The sequence below is a fragment of the Peromyscus californicus genome, unplaced genomic scaffold, assembly GCF_007827085.1.
Source record: "Peromyscus californicus insignis strain IS unplaced genomic scaffold, ASM782708v3 Scaffold_5__1_contigs__length_169319896, whole genome shotgun sequence".
Taxonomy (NCBI): Eukaryota; Metazoa; Chordata; class Mammalia; order Rodentia; family Cricetidae; genus Peromyscus; species Peromyscus californicus.
The window spans coordinates 10,937,526-10,954,057 of NW_026294573.1; the positions used below are offsets into that span (position 1 = coordinate 10,937,526).

General features: G+C 46.0%; 1 protein-coding gene across 5 annotated transcripts in view; it reads left to right on the forward strand.

Annotated features, from left to right (window-relative positions):
• Prdm2 (PR/SET domain 2) overlaps positions 1–16,532 on the forward strand; it is a 112,532-nt gene that overhangs the window by 80,574 nt on the left and 15,426 nt on the right. For all 5 annotated transcript variants that reach the window (XM_052718892.1, XM_052718895.1, XM_052718893.1 and 2 more), the window contains one exon: positions 851–5,249. In XM_052718892.1, the coding sequence (XP_052574852.1) occupies positions 851–5,249 (4,399 nt within the window). The remainder of the gene's footprint in view (positions 1–850; positions 5,250–16,532) is intronic.

Below are 16,532 nucleotides of genomic sequence, written 5' to 3' on the forward strand. Positions count from 1 at the left end.
TGATTGATTCTCTTTAAAGTGGAGCCATATAACTTCTCTGTTAGAACCACCTCCCTGTTGACTCAGGGTGATGGCTAGCTTCTCATGGTATCTAGGTCCTGGGTTACCTCTAATCTCATCTCCTGGCCTTTTCCCAACCCTCTCTTACAGCCTTTCCAATCTTGAACCTGCTTAGTGCCATCTTGACTTAGAACTCATGTATTTGCTGCTTTCTCTGCCCAGGGCATTCTGTCCACCAGGCGATTGCGTGGCTTATTTTCTTTATGTCTCTGCTCAGCTGTGGCTTCATTAGCAAGCCCTCCTCTGGACTGTCGACTTTAGGTGTGAATAAGCATATAGTGTCACAAGTAATTGGAGATTGCTGTTTTCTTCAGTGAAGTGTTCCTGATTCATAACAGTTAGATTAGGCTTCTAAGTGATAGAAAGTTTCTTTGACTTGAAGAACTGATTATATCAGAATGAGTTCTGGTTTCATCCTTTAGGTACACTGTCAAGAATCTAATCTGATAGGTTCAGCAAGTCCTTTGAATCATGAGAAATTGGAATTTACAACTAGTCTCCTTACAGTTAATACTGACTGTTCGAACACCATTGTAGGCACTATGGTTTTTGTAAACAAAAAGCTCAGTACCCTGTGGATCTGCTTGTCCTGAAGTGTCCGGAGTGTTCCCCGGTGCTAAGCAGTCCCTTTCATTTGTTAAGTCAGTGGAAGGTATTGCACCAGCTACCTCTATAAATGGAGTGTTCTTGCTCATATATCTTACTGTCTTCTGGCAGTGAAGTCATAGGAGTTGATCACACATAGCCAGTGTGTCCTTACCTCTGTGCTTCTGCTCCTCTGTGCCCCTAGGTCCTAAGGAAGAGGACAAGAGGCCTTTGGCTTCCGCACCTGAGCAGCCAGCCCTTCTTCCTGAGGTGATCAGCCAGGATGCAGTTCCACAGGTGGTCATACCTCTCCCTGCCTGCGAGCCACAGCCAGAGCCAGATGGGAAACAAGAAGTCACAGACTGTGAGACCAATGATCTGGAGGAAGAGGAAGAAGAGGAGGAGTTGGAAGAGGAGGAGGAGTTGGAAGAGGAGGAGGAGTTGGAAGAAGATGGGGAGGAAGAAGCTGACATGCTGAATGAAAGCTCTGTGAAAGAGCCAGAAATACGATGTGAAGAAAAGCCAGAGGATTTATTAGAAGAACCACAGAGCATTTCAAATGAAACTTCTGAAGACTCTCCAGACATGGCCCCTCTTCTCCACATCTCTAGAACTAGAGAGGAGGCCGACGGTGATGCGTTTGAAACATTTATGTTTCCATGTCAGCATTGTGAAAGAAAATTTGCAACCAAGCAGGGCCTTGAACGTCACATGCATATCCACATGTCTACAATCAATCATGCTTTCAAGTGCAAGTACTGTGGGAAAGCGTTTGGCACACAGATTAACAGAAGACGGCATGAACGTCGCCATGAAGCGGGGTTAAAGAGGAGACCTAGCATGACACTACAGCCCTCAGAGGACCTAGATGATGGCAAGGGGGAAAATGTCACTTCTAAAAATGAGTCAAGTCCACCTCAACTTGGACAAGACTGTCTGATATTGAACTCAGAGAAAGCCTCCCAGGAAATAATAAATTCATCTTTTGTGGAAGAGAACGGCGAAGTTAAAGAACTTCATCCCTGCAAATATTGCAAAAAGGTATTTGGAACTCACACCAATATGAGACGACATCAGCGCAGGGTTCATGAACGCCATCTGATTCCCAAAGGTGTCCGTCGAAAAGGAGGACTCCTGGAAGAGCCACAGCCACCAGCAGAGCAGGCCCCACCTTCCCAGAATGTCTATGTACCAAGCACAGAGCCAGAGGAGGAGGGGGACGCTGACGATGTCTACATCATGGACATTTCAAGCAACATCTCTGAAAACCTAAATTACTATATTGATGGTAAGATTCAGACCAACAACAGCACTAGTAATTGTGATGTGATTGAGATGGAGTCTAATTCTGCACACTTATATGGCATAGATTGTCTGCTTGCCCCAGTAACAGTGGAAATTACTCAAAATATAAAGAGCACCCAGGTCTCTGTAACAGATGATCTTCCCAAAGACTCTCCCAGTAGCACAAATTGTGAGTCTAAGAAACGGAGAACTGCCAGTCCACCTGTGCTCCCCAAAATTAAAGCTGAAGCAGATTCTGACTCCACAGCGCCCTCATGTTCCTTAAGTTTGCCTCTGAGCATGTCCACAACAGAGGTAGTGTCTTTCCATAAAGAGAAGGGTGTCTATTTATCTTCAAAGCTCAAGCAGCTTCTTCAGACCCAGGACAAACTGACTCCTCCTGCAGGAATTTCAGCGGCTGAGATTCCGAAGTTAGGTCCCGTGTGCGTTTCCGCTCCTGCGTCTATGTTACCAGTGACCTCTAGTAGGTTTAAGAGGCGCACCAGCTCTCCACCCAGTTCTCCACAGCACAGCCCTGCCCTTCGAGACTTTGGGAAACCAAGTGATGGGAAAGCAGCATGGACAGATACAGTTCTGACTTCCAAGAAACCCAAATTAGAAAATCATAGTGACTCTCCAGCATGGAGTTTGTCTGGGAGAGATGAGAGAGAAACTGGAAGCCCTCCTTGCTTTGATGAATACAAAATAACAAAAGAATGGGCAGCCAATTCTACTTTCAGCAGTGTGTGCAACCAACAGCCATTGGATTTATCCAGCGGGGTCAAACAGAAGTCCGAGGGCACAGGCAAGACTCCAGTGCCATGGGAATCTGTATTGGATCTCAGTGTGCATAAAAAGCCTTGTGATACTGAAGGCAAGGAATTCAAAGAGAACCATTCAGCACAGCCAGGCTGTGGTGCTGCAAAGAAGAAGAAACCAACCACCTGCATGCTACAAAAGGTTCTTCTCAATGAGTATAATGGTGTTAGCTTACCTACAGAAACCACACCAGAGGTGACCAGAAGCCCAAGTCCTTGTAAATCCCTAGATACACAGCCAGATCCTGAACTTGGTCCTGATTTGAGTTCCTCAGCCCACACTGTTGAGTCCCCACCAGAAGTTGTTGGTCCTTCATCACCCTCTCTACAGACAGCCTCCCTGTCTTCGGGTCAGCTGCCTCCTCTCTTGATCCCCACAGAGCCTTCTTCCCCTCCCCCGTGCCCTCCTGTGTTGACGGTTGCCACTCCACCGCCTCCCCTCCTTCCAACTGTCCCTCTCCCCACTCCCTCTTCAGATGCGTCTCCTCAGCAGTGCCCCTCTCCATTCTCACAGGCCACTGCCCAGTCTCCTCTCCCAGTTCTCTCCCCGACAGTGTCCCCTTCACCCTCGCCCATTCCTCCTGTGGAGCCCCTCATGTCTGCTGCGTCCCCTGGTCCTCCGACACTTTCCTCCTCCTCCTCCTCCTCCCCCTCTTCCTTCTCTTCCTCTTCATGCTCCTCCACATCCCCCTCACCTCCTCCTCTCTCAGCAGTGTCCTCTGTGCTTTCCTCTGGTGACAACCTGGAAGCATCTCTCCCTGCAATAACTTTCAAACAGGAGGAGTCAGAGAGTGAAGGTCTGAAACCCAAGGAAGAGGCCCCACCTGCAGGTGGACAGAGTGTTGTCCAAGAAACCTTCAGCAAAAACTTTGTTTGCAATGTCTGTGAATCACCTTTTCTTTCCATTAAAGATCTAACCAAACATTTATCTGTTCATGCTGAAGAATGGCCCTTCAAATGTGAGTTTTGTGTGCAGCTTTTTAAGGGTAAGACTGACCTGTCACAGCATCGATTTCTGCTTCACGGAGTTGGGAATATCTTTGTGTGCTCTGTGTGTAAGAAAGAGTTTGCCTTCTTGTGCAATTTACAGCAGCACCAGCGAGATCTCCACCCAGATGAGGTGTGCACACATCACGAGTTTGAAAGTGGGACCCTGAGGCCCCAGAACTTCACAGACCCCAGCAAGGCCCATGTGGAGCATATGCAGAGTTTGCCAGAAGAGCCTTTGGAAACTTCTAGAGAGGAGGAGTTAAATGATTCCTCTGAAGAGCTTTACACGACCATCAAAATAATGGCTTCTGGAATAAAGACGAAAGATCCAGATGTCCGACTTGGTCTCAATCAGCACTACCCGAGCTTTAAACCACCTCCATTTCAATACCACCATCGAAACCCCATGGGTATTGGCGTAACGGCCACAAACTTCACTACCCACAATATTCCACAGACTTTCACCACTGCCATTCGCTGCACCAAGTGTGGAAAGGGTGTTGATAATATGCCTGAGCTGCACAAACATATCTTGGCATGTGCATCTGCAAGTGACAAGAAGAGGTACACCCCTAAGAAAAACCCAGTGCCCCTGAAACAAACTGTGCAACCCAAGAACGGAGTGGTGGTTTTAGACAACTCTGGGAAAAACGCCTTCAGACGGATGGGGCAGCCCAAGAGACTGAGCTTCAATGTTGAACTCAGCAAAGTGTCTCCCAATAAGCTCAAGCTAAGTGCACTGAAGAAGAAAAATCAGCTGGTCCAGAAAGCGATCCTTCAGAAGAACAGATCTGCAAAGCAGAAGACAGACCTGAAGGACACTTCTGAGATATCCTCGCACATTTGCCCTTACTGTGACAGGGAGTTCACATACATCGGCAGCCTGAATAAGCACGCCGCTTTCAGCTGTCCTAAAAAACCCCTTTCTCCTTCCAAAAGAAAAGTTTCCCATTCATCTAAGAAAGGTGGCCACGCATCACCTGCCAGCAGTGACAGAAACAGCAGCAGCAATCCCCGGAGACGGACCGCAGACACGGAGATTAAGATGCAGAGCACGCAGGCGCCCTTAGGCAAGACCAGAGCTCGGAGCTCAGGCCCTGCCCAAGCCTCACTGCCCTCCTCATCCTTCAGATCCAGACAGAATGTCAAGTTTGCAGCTTCAGTCAAATCCAAAAAAGCAAGCTCTTCATCCTTGAGGAACTCCAGTCCTATAAGAATGGCCAAAATTACTCATGTTGAGGGCAAAAAATCCAAGGCTGTTGCCAAGAGTCATTGTGCTCAGCTCTCAAGCAAATCGTCCCGAAACCTGCATGTGAGAGTGCAGAAGAGCAAAGCTGTTGTACAAAGCAAGACTGCTGTGGCCAGTAAGAAAAGAACAGACCGCTTCATAGTGAAGTCTAGAGAGCGGAGTGGGGGCCCTATCACCAGAAGCCTTCAGCTGGCAGCTGCTGCAGACCTGAGTGAAAGCAGGAGAGAGGACAGCAGTGCCAGGCATGAGCTGAAGGACTTGAGGTAAGCCCTGAGCTCGGGGAGGTGAGGACCGCCAGGAGAGCTGTAGCCGGCCTGGAGGATGGTTTTGTTTCCCCCTCCTATAAAATGTTGACGTGAGCTTTTTAGCAAAGTGGCAGTTGCATAATTTGTAGCATACCCTTGCTGCTTTGGCTGCTGTACAGATGAATAAATACATTTTATTTCAGACTTAGTACTCACAAAGTGGTACCATTTCTTTAATTTCTGGATGGAGCTTGAACCCATTTCCCCATGTGAAAAGATGAGGTTCTCTTAATTCACATCTTGAGCAATGTTTCAGTGCCACTCATGTTGGTTCCTGGTCCTACATTCCTTAGGGTGAAGTGGGTCACAAGTCCATTAGCAACCACAGTGCACTCTTTTATAGTAGTTTGTGACTTAAGCATACTTACTAATGTCTAAGACTGTGTTTATTATTAATGCTTCCATTTGCTAGTGTTTGAATTTTAAAAATTTACCATGTTGCTTAAAAATAAAATACCATGTATCTTAAAAATGCCTTATATTCCCCCTCCAGCCCTCTGCTTACAGCCATAGTGTGATCAGCAGTCAAGGTTCCAATGGGCAAGAAGAGTGGAATAGGTACTGAGATTGCAGGGAGGCAGGGCCCTGTGGCCCTGAGGCTCAGTGCCTTCCCAGTAACATTAGATTTCATTTCATCTAAGTTGACCTTACTGCCTTATTCCATGTTCTCCTCACATTACAAATGGTTCTCAGGGACAGACAGGATGATGTTATGGCCCTAGTTCAATCTGTTACATTGATTTCTCAGGCTGAGTTGATATACACTTGGAATTCCCACATAATGTTCCCATGTCCCTAGTCAGTGGCCATCAGAAGGCATCTCCGCAAATACTTGGACACCTTGTATGCAGCCTGCTTTGATTCTGGACTGTCATGGCTATAATTCTGGGTGTTGGAAACAAAGAATGAGGGACAGCTGTGGAGTGACTTGTTTTGGAGAAGACCTAAGCATACAAAGATTCCAGTGTCACTGTATGACGATCAGGTAGAGTTCTTGGTGCTAGTGTGCCTTGAAGCATAGCAGAAGAAAGCTCTAGATAATGGGCACCAACAAAGGCTGATTTCAACGATTTACTGTAGCACTGAATGACTGGAATTTTTTAAAGGTACTTCAAAATGTGCTGAGTGTTAGTTGCTAGAGATCTGGTCATCTTTGGCCATACTGGTGCATAGGTGGCATTGTGAAGTTGGTTGTGGTGATAGAAAGCACTGTTTTCAGTCATCAGCACTCCCTGCTTGTTACTGGCCTCTGTTCTAGAGAGTTCTACACCAATGGAACATTATTGAACCATCATTTTTGTGGGTTACCATGCAGAACACCTCCAGGTGGTTGATGCTTTAGAATCTACTCTGTTCTAGTATTTTCTAAACGAATTTCCTTTCTTACTGGATCCTGTTTAGACTTTTCAAGGGTAAATGTATGAAAACATAAGAGCTGAGTGTGCATGTATAAGTTCACTTGTTTCACTCTTACCTGGTGTTGTAAAGACTCTTTAAGGCTAAAGTGCCCCAAAATATATTTCTCATCTTTGCTCCAGTAAATTTAAGCTATTTTGGTAGTTAACAGAGTTACATTGCTGGAGTTAAAGGTGGTCTGAAAAGAATCACTTAAAGGAACGGATAACGAAAACATGAGCAGTGTGTTCAGTAATAGACAGTGCAGTAGATGTCCCGGTGGCTAGTCCTTTTCCTCTGTGAGTCATCGCCCCTGCGTTGTAGACGATCTACAGGATGCTGGGCATCAGCCATTGGGGCTACAACCTCATGAACTGTTTTGGACAATTAAAAGCCATATGTCCAATGGAACATGATGTTTGACTGTCTAGACATAAGACTGGGCATTTGTGCAGAGTGTGTTTTGGTTATTAGTATCCCATCGCAAATGTAGACAACAGTAGGAATCTTGGCTGCTGACATATGTACTCCAGGTGTTCTCTAACTCAGGGCTGATACAGACTAGATTGAGCTCATTCTTAGTGCTTGTGTGTTGTATGCTGACAAGAGAGGAACATTTGTTTACTGACAGTGGTCCTCTGCCCCAGTGTTTCTCTCAGTTGGCTTATAAGAGTCTCTATGATGCAAACTCCCGTGCTGCAGGGATTTGCTGTCCTCAGCTCTGCAGAACTTGGAACTCATTCCTTCCTGCTTGTTGTTGATTGCAGCAAACCATGATTATTTGAAAGCCATCGTAGGGTTCTGCAATTTTTCAAGGACATGACTGCCACCAGCCACATGCATGTAACCAGAACACAGCATTGAGCACAGGACTCCACAGATTATCAGCTGGCCACTGCCTGGAGCACCAGCTGATATGCCATTCTGGGGGTAAAAGGCCATATGCTCCAAATGCTTTTCTCACAACAAAACCACACACACACACACACACACACACACACACACACACACACACAAACACACAAACACACAAGCAGGTGACCCTTGTCCTGAGTGTGTAGCACAGTTTGCTTGGGCCTTCTTGCTACTGCTTTTGGATATGTTGCTGAGGATTCCTTGCCAGAGAGGAAATCAGATTCTTACCATGTTCTTCCCTGTAATCCAAAGGGCCGCTCTATCCAAGCAACATTTTCCACAACACCCCCACCCCCATGTCCAGAAGTTAGAAAGCTAGAAAAGAAGCAGCTTCAGGACAGGTTCTCCACCACCAGCACCAAGTGCTGAGTTAACAAAGTACCCCTCTCCGCTGACAGCCCCACCCACCATGGGTGAGAAACAGCCCTGTGTCTTTTGGAGCAGGTGTGGAGTTTCTAAAACTCAAGAGTCATGTATGTGTTTCTGTCTTAGTGACATTTGTCTTATAGTCATTTCACTTTTTTGTTTCTTTAACATGGTCAGTTCATATAAGGTTGTGTTATGTTGTCATTTATCTTCAGTTTTCTTATTTTCTAGGAACTTCCTGTAGAAAAGCCCCCACTCCCACAAAACAAACCTTAACTGACTAAAAGGTACTGCATTCTCAACTTAGGGTAAGCACTACGGCAAAGGACGTGAACTCTACCCAGCTTGCAAGAACATACAGCTGCTTGCCAGCAGGCTTCTTGCCCTGGTTAGAGTCAGGTTAGAGTCTCTTTGGTGTGTTCTCACATGTGTACTGGGCTCTCGGGGAATTGAGATCCAAAGAGCAGGGTGCCATAAGACGGGCTAGATGAACTGGCTCCTTCCACATCACTGGACTGGCAACTCAGCTCTGAGTGTGGCCCTTGAGTCTGGCAGAGAGCAGATAAGGGAGTGATTGAACTGAACCTTGCAAAGCAAGTGCTCTTGTTTATCAGTGGTCCTTGTAGTTTCAGGAATAGCTGATGGGGTGCACTCACTTCAGAACGCTTGCTTACACACCAGCCCTTGATGCCTTCCTTTCTTCTGCCTGTATTACACAGAGAGGCATTTAGCTGATTTCTACCCCTTGACTCTTAAAAATCACAAGCAGATTGCCACTATAATGCAGAGGAAGCCAGATTGGATATGGACTCCTTTTTATGGCTCTATCAGTGTCATGTTTATTTATCCCAAGTGGATGTTATCCTCTCACTGCCTGGCACTAATTTATAGCTGTTGTGTTATGAGATGCTATGTAGCAGTGTATCAGAATATGGAAAGCATCCAGTCCTGTATAGCTGTCTGTATCAGCACACCAGGCCTTACACTTCAGTCTCAGTAGATTGAAAGCAGCAGACTGGCCTCTTCCTTCTGAAGTGGATCAGTACCACTTCTCCACGAGTCCTGATGCTTCCCCCAAATTCATGACTGAGTAGGTGGAAAATGGCTACATTTTATTCATGCTGTGTTTTGTACTCAACCTTAAAAGTAATCTACCTCTTAAAATTTGTAGTTTAATACTTGTTTGATGAATTTGTGCCACTTTAACCTTTCACTGTCATTCCCATTTTGTTACATTTCTGTTAAGGAGACTTGGTGTTAAAATACTGTATAAAGCATTTGTAGCAGTTTAAAAATAAAATATTTAAAATTATTCCAATTGTTTTGGGTGCTTCAATTGTATGCTGTGATTTACATCTTATATTTTTGTTTGCGTTGTTAACCTGGACCGTGTCTGCTGTACCGAAGTGTGCTGTTAGTTATTTCGTTGCTTCTTGTTGCAGAGTGCTATAAAGACTATTCTAACAGAAACATTAAAATTTACCATTTGACCTACAAAAGGGATTGGTCATTGATCTTAACCAATGTAGCCTTGACAGAGTTTATTACAAACATCCAAGAGTGATGTTTGCTATTTTACCCTCTTAGAATGGATGCATCCTCTGCTTGTTAGATGGCTAAGAAAGATTTTTTTCATGTTATTTAAAACACCTGATAACTAGAGGAGACTTGGATGACACACATTCTATATCATTGTAACCAATAAACACTTTGTAAACACTTGTGAAAGGACTGCATTTTGTCCGTAAGGGGGAGCAGGCTACTTGGACCTTGTTTGGTGTGTAGTCTGTGTAGTCAGCCATTGACCGGGGACCTCTCTCTACCTGTGTCTGTGTGGCGTCAACTGGGTTTTGCTAATTGCAGTTGATTCCTCTTAAGAGGGTAGACACTTAGCTGGATCAAGATTGTGGATTATGAGAACAGTTCAAAGGCCTGGGGGTGTTGTTACCTGAGGTCTCAACTGCATCTGAGCTGCCTGTAGTTTAGTTTCCAGATTGACTGCTCCCAGGCATTAATCAGAGAAGCTTGTGTTAAGTTTCTTCCAGGGGCTTTAATGTGTGTGTATAGGAGGCATTTCCTGTAGTCTGACACTCTGTCACTTCTCATCCCAGAGCCCACTATCTGGCCTTCCTCTAGGGAGGGAACTGCAGGCCTGACAACTTAAGTGTCCAAGTATTCATAAATCTACCCACCAGGTTCTAAGAAACCCAGTAAGAAGGAGGGGATGGTGATGGAAGTTGGAAATGCCTTCAGCAGTTGTTCTTGTAAATGCTGTACACAATTGCATGCAGATGCACCACAGTGCTCTGCCAGGAAGCCAGATCTTGAAGCTACTCTTGGAGGTACTCTGAGAAAGAGAAGCAGCATCCCTCCCACCCTGTCTGCTTAGGGTTCATTCATTGGACTGTTGTCCTTTCCTAGTGTTTGGTGGGTTAGCCTTGGGTGAGTGCTGTTTTCTGGATCTTAGTTTCCAGTGTGCAGAAAGCAAAGAGTGGACTGTTGCTGGACCTGCATGCTGGCCCACCCACACTGGTAAAGAACAGGGTGTGCTTCTCCCATTCTCCATGGTGTCCCTGGCTCTGACAGAGGCACTGGAACCTCAGACACATTTGCCAAATGGGAGAGCTCCCAAGAAGCCATGCCATCCATGTCCATCTGGTAAAGCAGGAGCTGTTCCATTCCAGTTCCTCTTACCTTTTATGCCAAGTGAAATATTTGTTAAACATTAAAAAGCTAAACGATCTCCAGGCTAAAAGAGAGTCACTGTCTCAAATGCTAAGACAGAGAATCAAGAGAGGAAGACTCCTGCTAGACCTTTGGCTTCCCTATGCATGCGTACGCACATATGCATGAGCGCGCGCGCGCACACACACACACACACCCACACACCCACACACACACACACACACACACACACACACACACACACTTCTAATGACTTCCTTTGCAATACCTCACGTCCAGGTACCATCAGTACTTGAATTCAGAGACCATGTGTCTGACCTTTAATAGGTCTCCACTCAAAGAGAAAAAAAAAAAAAAGCTAAACGACTAGAGCCTTCTGTCCCTTGTACTGTTTGGAGGCCCCGCACGTCATTTCCAGGGATGATCCCATTCTGGCTGTTGTAAGCTCCATTGTGACAAGTACTTCCTGCAAGAATAGTTTCTAGAGCCTTTAACATGTGCCAGGCTCCATTCTAGGTACTTTAATGTATGTTAGCCAACAGAATGAACAAAAATCCTGGCCCCAGGAAGGTGCAGCGCTGCATATCATTAATCAGGAGTCAGAGGCTACATAGCCAGCCAGGGCTACATAGTGAGACCCAGTCCCAAAAAGCAAAGCAAAGCAAAAACTGCTGACCTCTGTGAGTCTGTGGTTTCCTAGTGATCTTTCCTCTGGTATCATACTTCGTATTTGGGGTGTTGTCCTCATGTCATCGTCCCCCAAACTGATTGATGAGAAAGGTGCAACCAACTTGATGCTTGAGTGCTGATGACTGGGGAATGCAGATTTTCATACTTAGATCTCAATGCTTACTGTCATCCAGGTTCACTTTACGTGTGGTGTGTCTTTGGATATTGAGGTTCATTTGTACTCAATTGATGTCTATAAGAAACTTTGCCGGGCAGTGGTGGTGCACGCCTTTAATCCCAGCACCCAGGAGGCAGAGGCAGGTGGATCTCTGTGAGTTCCAAGCCAGCCTGGTCTACAGAGCGAGATCCAGGAGAGGCACCAAAACTACACAGAGAAACCCTGTCTTGAAAAACCACAAAAAAAAAAAGAAGAAAGAAAAAAGAAAAAAAAAAACCCAAAAACTTCATAGAGGGTAGTTTACTTTGAAAATGTGTTAGAGCACAAGTAGACTGAGAGGATTATGTGAATATACAGGCCACTTTGCAGGTGCCCTAAGGACTTGACTGATGGCTAAGGAGAATGGTTTTGTCTGTTGACTTTCCAGATTTGGAAGCCCCTAGCCTTTCCTCCCTGATACCAGCCTGAGATTGTCACTTGCCCATCTGGTCCCAGTGAACTTTCTGCTAGAGCACTGTTGTATATTTGGAAGTGTGGGCAGGCCATTAAGAGAGAGCCACATCCTTTCTGGCCCAGGGTTTCTGCAGTTCACTAGAAGAGCCCTTTCAACTTAGACTATGAGCCCCAGGAGTGCTGGACAGTTTCTGCTTTAAATATTCTGGCTAATTTCAGCCCATGAACAAGAGTTTGAGTGTGTAGCTCCATCCCTAGAGGATCTGTGGGTTCTTGAGCCTTCTGTTTGCACACTTAAATCCTCACGACCATCCTGCACACTCTGCAGAAGTCCCTGAACCCTGAGCTCTGGACTGGGGTACATACGCACTGGTGGCACAGGACTGGGGTGCGTGTAAATCCTAGGGGAGCAGGAGCAGCCACAGCATCCTCAGACCCTTTTAAGCCACTTCCTTTCTGTGCCTTGAGCCTTCCTGCCACAGACCTTGTTCCACACTAGGACCTTAAGTGGCCAGTGCTATGGAATACCAAATAATAGATCCAAATTGAGGGTAAAGATGACATCTGTGTTGCATTAAAATTCCAGATATAAAGCATCCAGTCTCACACAAGAGAAAATAGGACCAAACTGAGGTTTGTGAGTGGGTGTGATTAGGGAAGGCATGAACTGCTGCCAACTGAAGTCTTGAGGTTGTGCCTTAGGGCACTGCCTCACACCTGCTCTCTCATCACTTACCTGTTTTACCTCTCTTCACAGTGCCCTTTCCTCTTCAAGAATTGTTAGGGTTGATCTCAGGAGCCATCCTGGTACTTTCTCCTTTAAAGACTTGGCCATTAGTAAACATAGAACACTTACAGCTGAGGGACTACCCTGGCTGGCAGTTCGGCCCCATCTCCCTCAGCCGGTCCCTCCTTTCAGACTAGGCTCAGAGGAACCTTCTGCTTCAGCAGTTGACGGCAACAGAAACTCAGTTCATGCATGTAAAATCAAGTTTGTTAGCATCATGCCCTTTGTGTTTAACAGTGATTCTTAAGAAGTCGGTTGGGGGACTGCCAGAAGACCATGGCCAACTGTGTATTAGCCCCCAAAGAAGGCCAGCCTAGGCTCCTCCAACCTCAGCAAACTGCCTTACATGCAAAATCAGATCTGCCTGTGGTATTAAAGATTATTTCAAGTTTGTCTTGTGTGTGAGTTTCGCCTGTGTTTATGTATGTACAGTGCATGCGTTGTGAGCTGTCATGTGGTGGGAACTAAACCAGTGTTCTTCCTCCTGTATTTTAAGAGTGTTAGGGCCTTAAGGGTCTCTGTAAGCTTCATTTACTTCTGATTAAGCAAGAAAACTAGAGATAGGGGGTTGGTTAAGCTCCACATGACTGCATTAAATTACTTAATGCAATTCCAAAAGATCAGATTTAATTTTGAGCCACGAGGGTCTTGGAAATAGTTCTGTAATAGGATTTGCACACACTGTGGTTTCTGCCCCACTTGTGCTGGCTGGATGTCTTTTTTCAAGCCTTTGATGCAGAGTGATAGGAGATCCAGGCAGATGTTACAAGAAACATAAACATCTTATGGAAGACATTAGTGTTCAGCTACCAAACCAGAGCAGAAAGCCAGCCAAAGAAGCAGCTCCAGGGGTCCTGTGATAGGTGCTCCCTGAGCTGTTGGATGGAGCAAGACGGTAATGTCATTTGGGGAGCCACAGAGTCTGGGACTGAAATGCAGGTTTATATTCTGAGCAGGAATCTATCAGTATTTAGACAGACATTTACTGTAAAGTTCTACTTTAGTAATCTATTGAGTCTTAGCATCAATATAAATGTAAATTTTAAACAGGACTCACTTCATAGCATCCTAGACTTTGAGGCATGTGTAGGTTAGCAAAAAGAATGTATGACGGCTTTTGGATGTTGTCACAGCAGTACTTAAGGACATTTTCCATTTAAAGCAGATAAGTATTTTGATGAGATATATTTCAGTATTCCTTATTGGGATGAAGTTATTTAAGCCTTGTTGATTTAGTTTTTATTGTAGTAGCATCCTCTTCCTCACTTTCTATAATCAGGCCCAGCCCTTGCCAGCCCAGATAGGATGCAGGAACATTTTCAGATAGCTTCTGTTTCCATGCGATGACTGGATGTGTTGAGTCCTACTCCTAGCTCCTGCTAATCGGAAAACATCCGTGTAGGCCGTCAGGTGTCGGGCTGTATTCTGCATCTTGCTGTGGATCCGGGGCTGTATTCTGCATCTTGCTGTGGATCCAGGGCTGTATTCTGCATCTTGCTGTGGATCCAGAGAGTATTCCTGTGTGCCAGGGCTTAACCCCTGGAATGCACCAATTCTGTTGAGGAACAAAAGTAACCACTGTTTCTTGTATGGCATCTCTTCTGAGTGCATAGTGGGACCTCACTCTGAGGTCTCTCAGGACCTGAAGGAAGCACAGTTCTCATTACAGGTAACAGGGGAAGATGACGGTACTTGAATCCTGTCCCACACCGGTGTAAGGGGACGCCACGTCTGACCTCCCAGCTGCTGTGCAAGCTGCAGTGTGGAGCCACCTGGTTGTCTTGTATTAGAGTCACTTCATTTATATAACTGTGCCTGATGGCCGCTTGATACCTCTGTCACTGTCCAAAACTTGGTTTTGTGTCAGTGGAGTTGGAGGAACCAGCTGAATTGCTGTGATTCTGTCAGTAATGAGCGCTTGCTGGCCTAGCCTGGGTTGCCTGCTCTGTAGAACGAGGCCTCCATGCATGGGCTGTGAGTGTTAATGAAGGTGACAGGCTCCTAGGAAGGCCTGGTAGTGACTGTTAACACCCACCAAGGTCACATAACCTTGGGAGGTATCACCAAGCATCTGCCAGGTGACATTCAGGAACTGACTCCCTGTGAAATGGGTGGGACGTGCTTGAGCAGTCTTCATGGTGATGGTCACTGAGGGACTTTTGGAGGGAGGGGGCTGCTGAAGAAGCTTCTTGTGCTGCTTGTCCTCAGTGGTGTTGGGTTTGAACCCAGGCATGGTGATGAACCGCTCGCTGCACAGAATGACTTCCATCACTATTGTGAACAAAACATTTACATTCTTTAAAGCGTCTTTTAAACTTAGAGATGGGGTCCGTTAGTGACACTGCCAGCCAGTGTCTTACTGTGGTGACATTCCGAGCTGTGTCTGACACCTGCTTAGGTGAGGGTAGTATTTTGCTGAGCATGAACTGTCTTGTTAACTTCAGCTTAAGAGACTACCATTTTGTGACTGTGTGCCGGGGCCCCCGAGAAGTTTATATAAGGTTCCAAATATACTGAATCATAACCCCTGGGACTTTGAAATTAGCTTCCCAAGTGAGCCGTAACCAGACTACAGAGTCCCTTCATCCTAAAAGGATATATATTACTCTTGTGTAGTTTCCTCCCAGCTGTCATTCAGCACTCCGCTTGCTTTTACCATCTCTATTTGGTATAGAGTATTGTTCAGTTCTCAGGTGCTTTCACATACATTTCCTCTCTTTATAACCCACTAGTGACAGGTAAGTTAGGGGCAGCTTCAAAGTCCAGGACTCTCCGAAAGTCAGAGCTGAGGTAGAACTGAGAGTTCTCTGGCTTGTCTGTCCTTTGAATTTTCCCGAGGAGGAAACAGGAACTTGAGTCATTACCTGGGCTGGCTTGGTGCAGCATTCTCCCTTCCCATGCTTCCCCAGCACCTGCCACAGCCCAAGCTCCTACACAGACTCAGTACTTGTGGGATAAAGGAAGAAAAAGAAGTGTTTAGGGCTGGTTAAAGTGTGAGAGCTACTCCACTTCACAGGCCTCCTGATGAAAGTACCGAAGTTTTGGGTTAAAATGTGACTCTTGGAGCTGTTGAAATGATTAAAATCTAGTGAGAGGCAGAGGCTCCTTTGTACAGCCATGCCATGACAGACCTGGCTGAAGGGATAGTGCCTCAGTATGCAGTCCTTGAGGGTAACCGTTCATGGTGTGGACTGGGAGGATGGCTCAGTGGCTGAAGTACTTGCCCTATAAGCACAGAGACCTGAGTTCAATCCCCAGAACCCACAGGGAGGCAGAGACAGGTGGATTCCCTAGGGCTCAGTGGCCATCCAGTTTAACCTAGCTGACAAGCTCCAGGCCGATGAGAATTACCTATTTCAGAGGACGTGGACAACATCTCTAGGGCTGGCACTCAGATTTGTCCTCTGGTCTTCACATGCACCCATGTGTGTACTTAGTCATGTACATACATAAAAAAACATGACGGCTGATCAGTAAACAACAGAGACTGTAGGTGCTGTCAGAACAGCTTAACACCATTCGTTCATTCAGAGGCACTAGTAAGTTTGGCTTCTTTCTTTACAGCCCACTCTGGTGCCGTAGCACAGACCTGAGTCCTTTCAGGCAAGTTTAGGCCTCAGCCAAGTCTCGGGAGTTGAGCTACCCACATAGGCTTGCAGAGTTTTCTATTATGTTGTTCTAGCATTGGGAGCTAAAAATTGGACCATCTCCCACTTTATCCTGACACTAGGCACCCACGGGCTCCCTTTTCAGTGAAGCCACCCAGAATGCATTGCAGGGGACCCCACTCCTC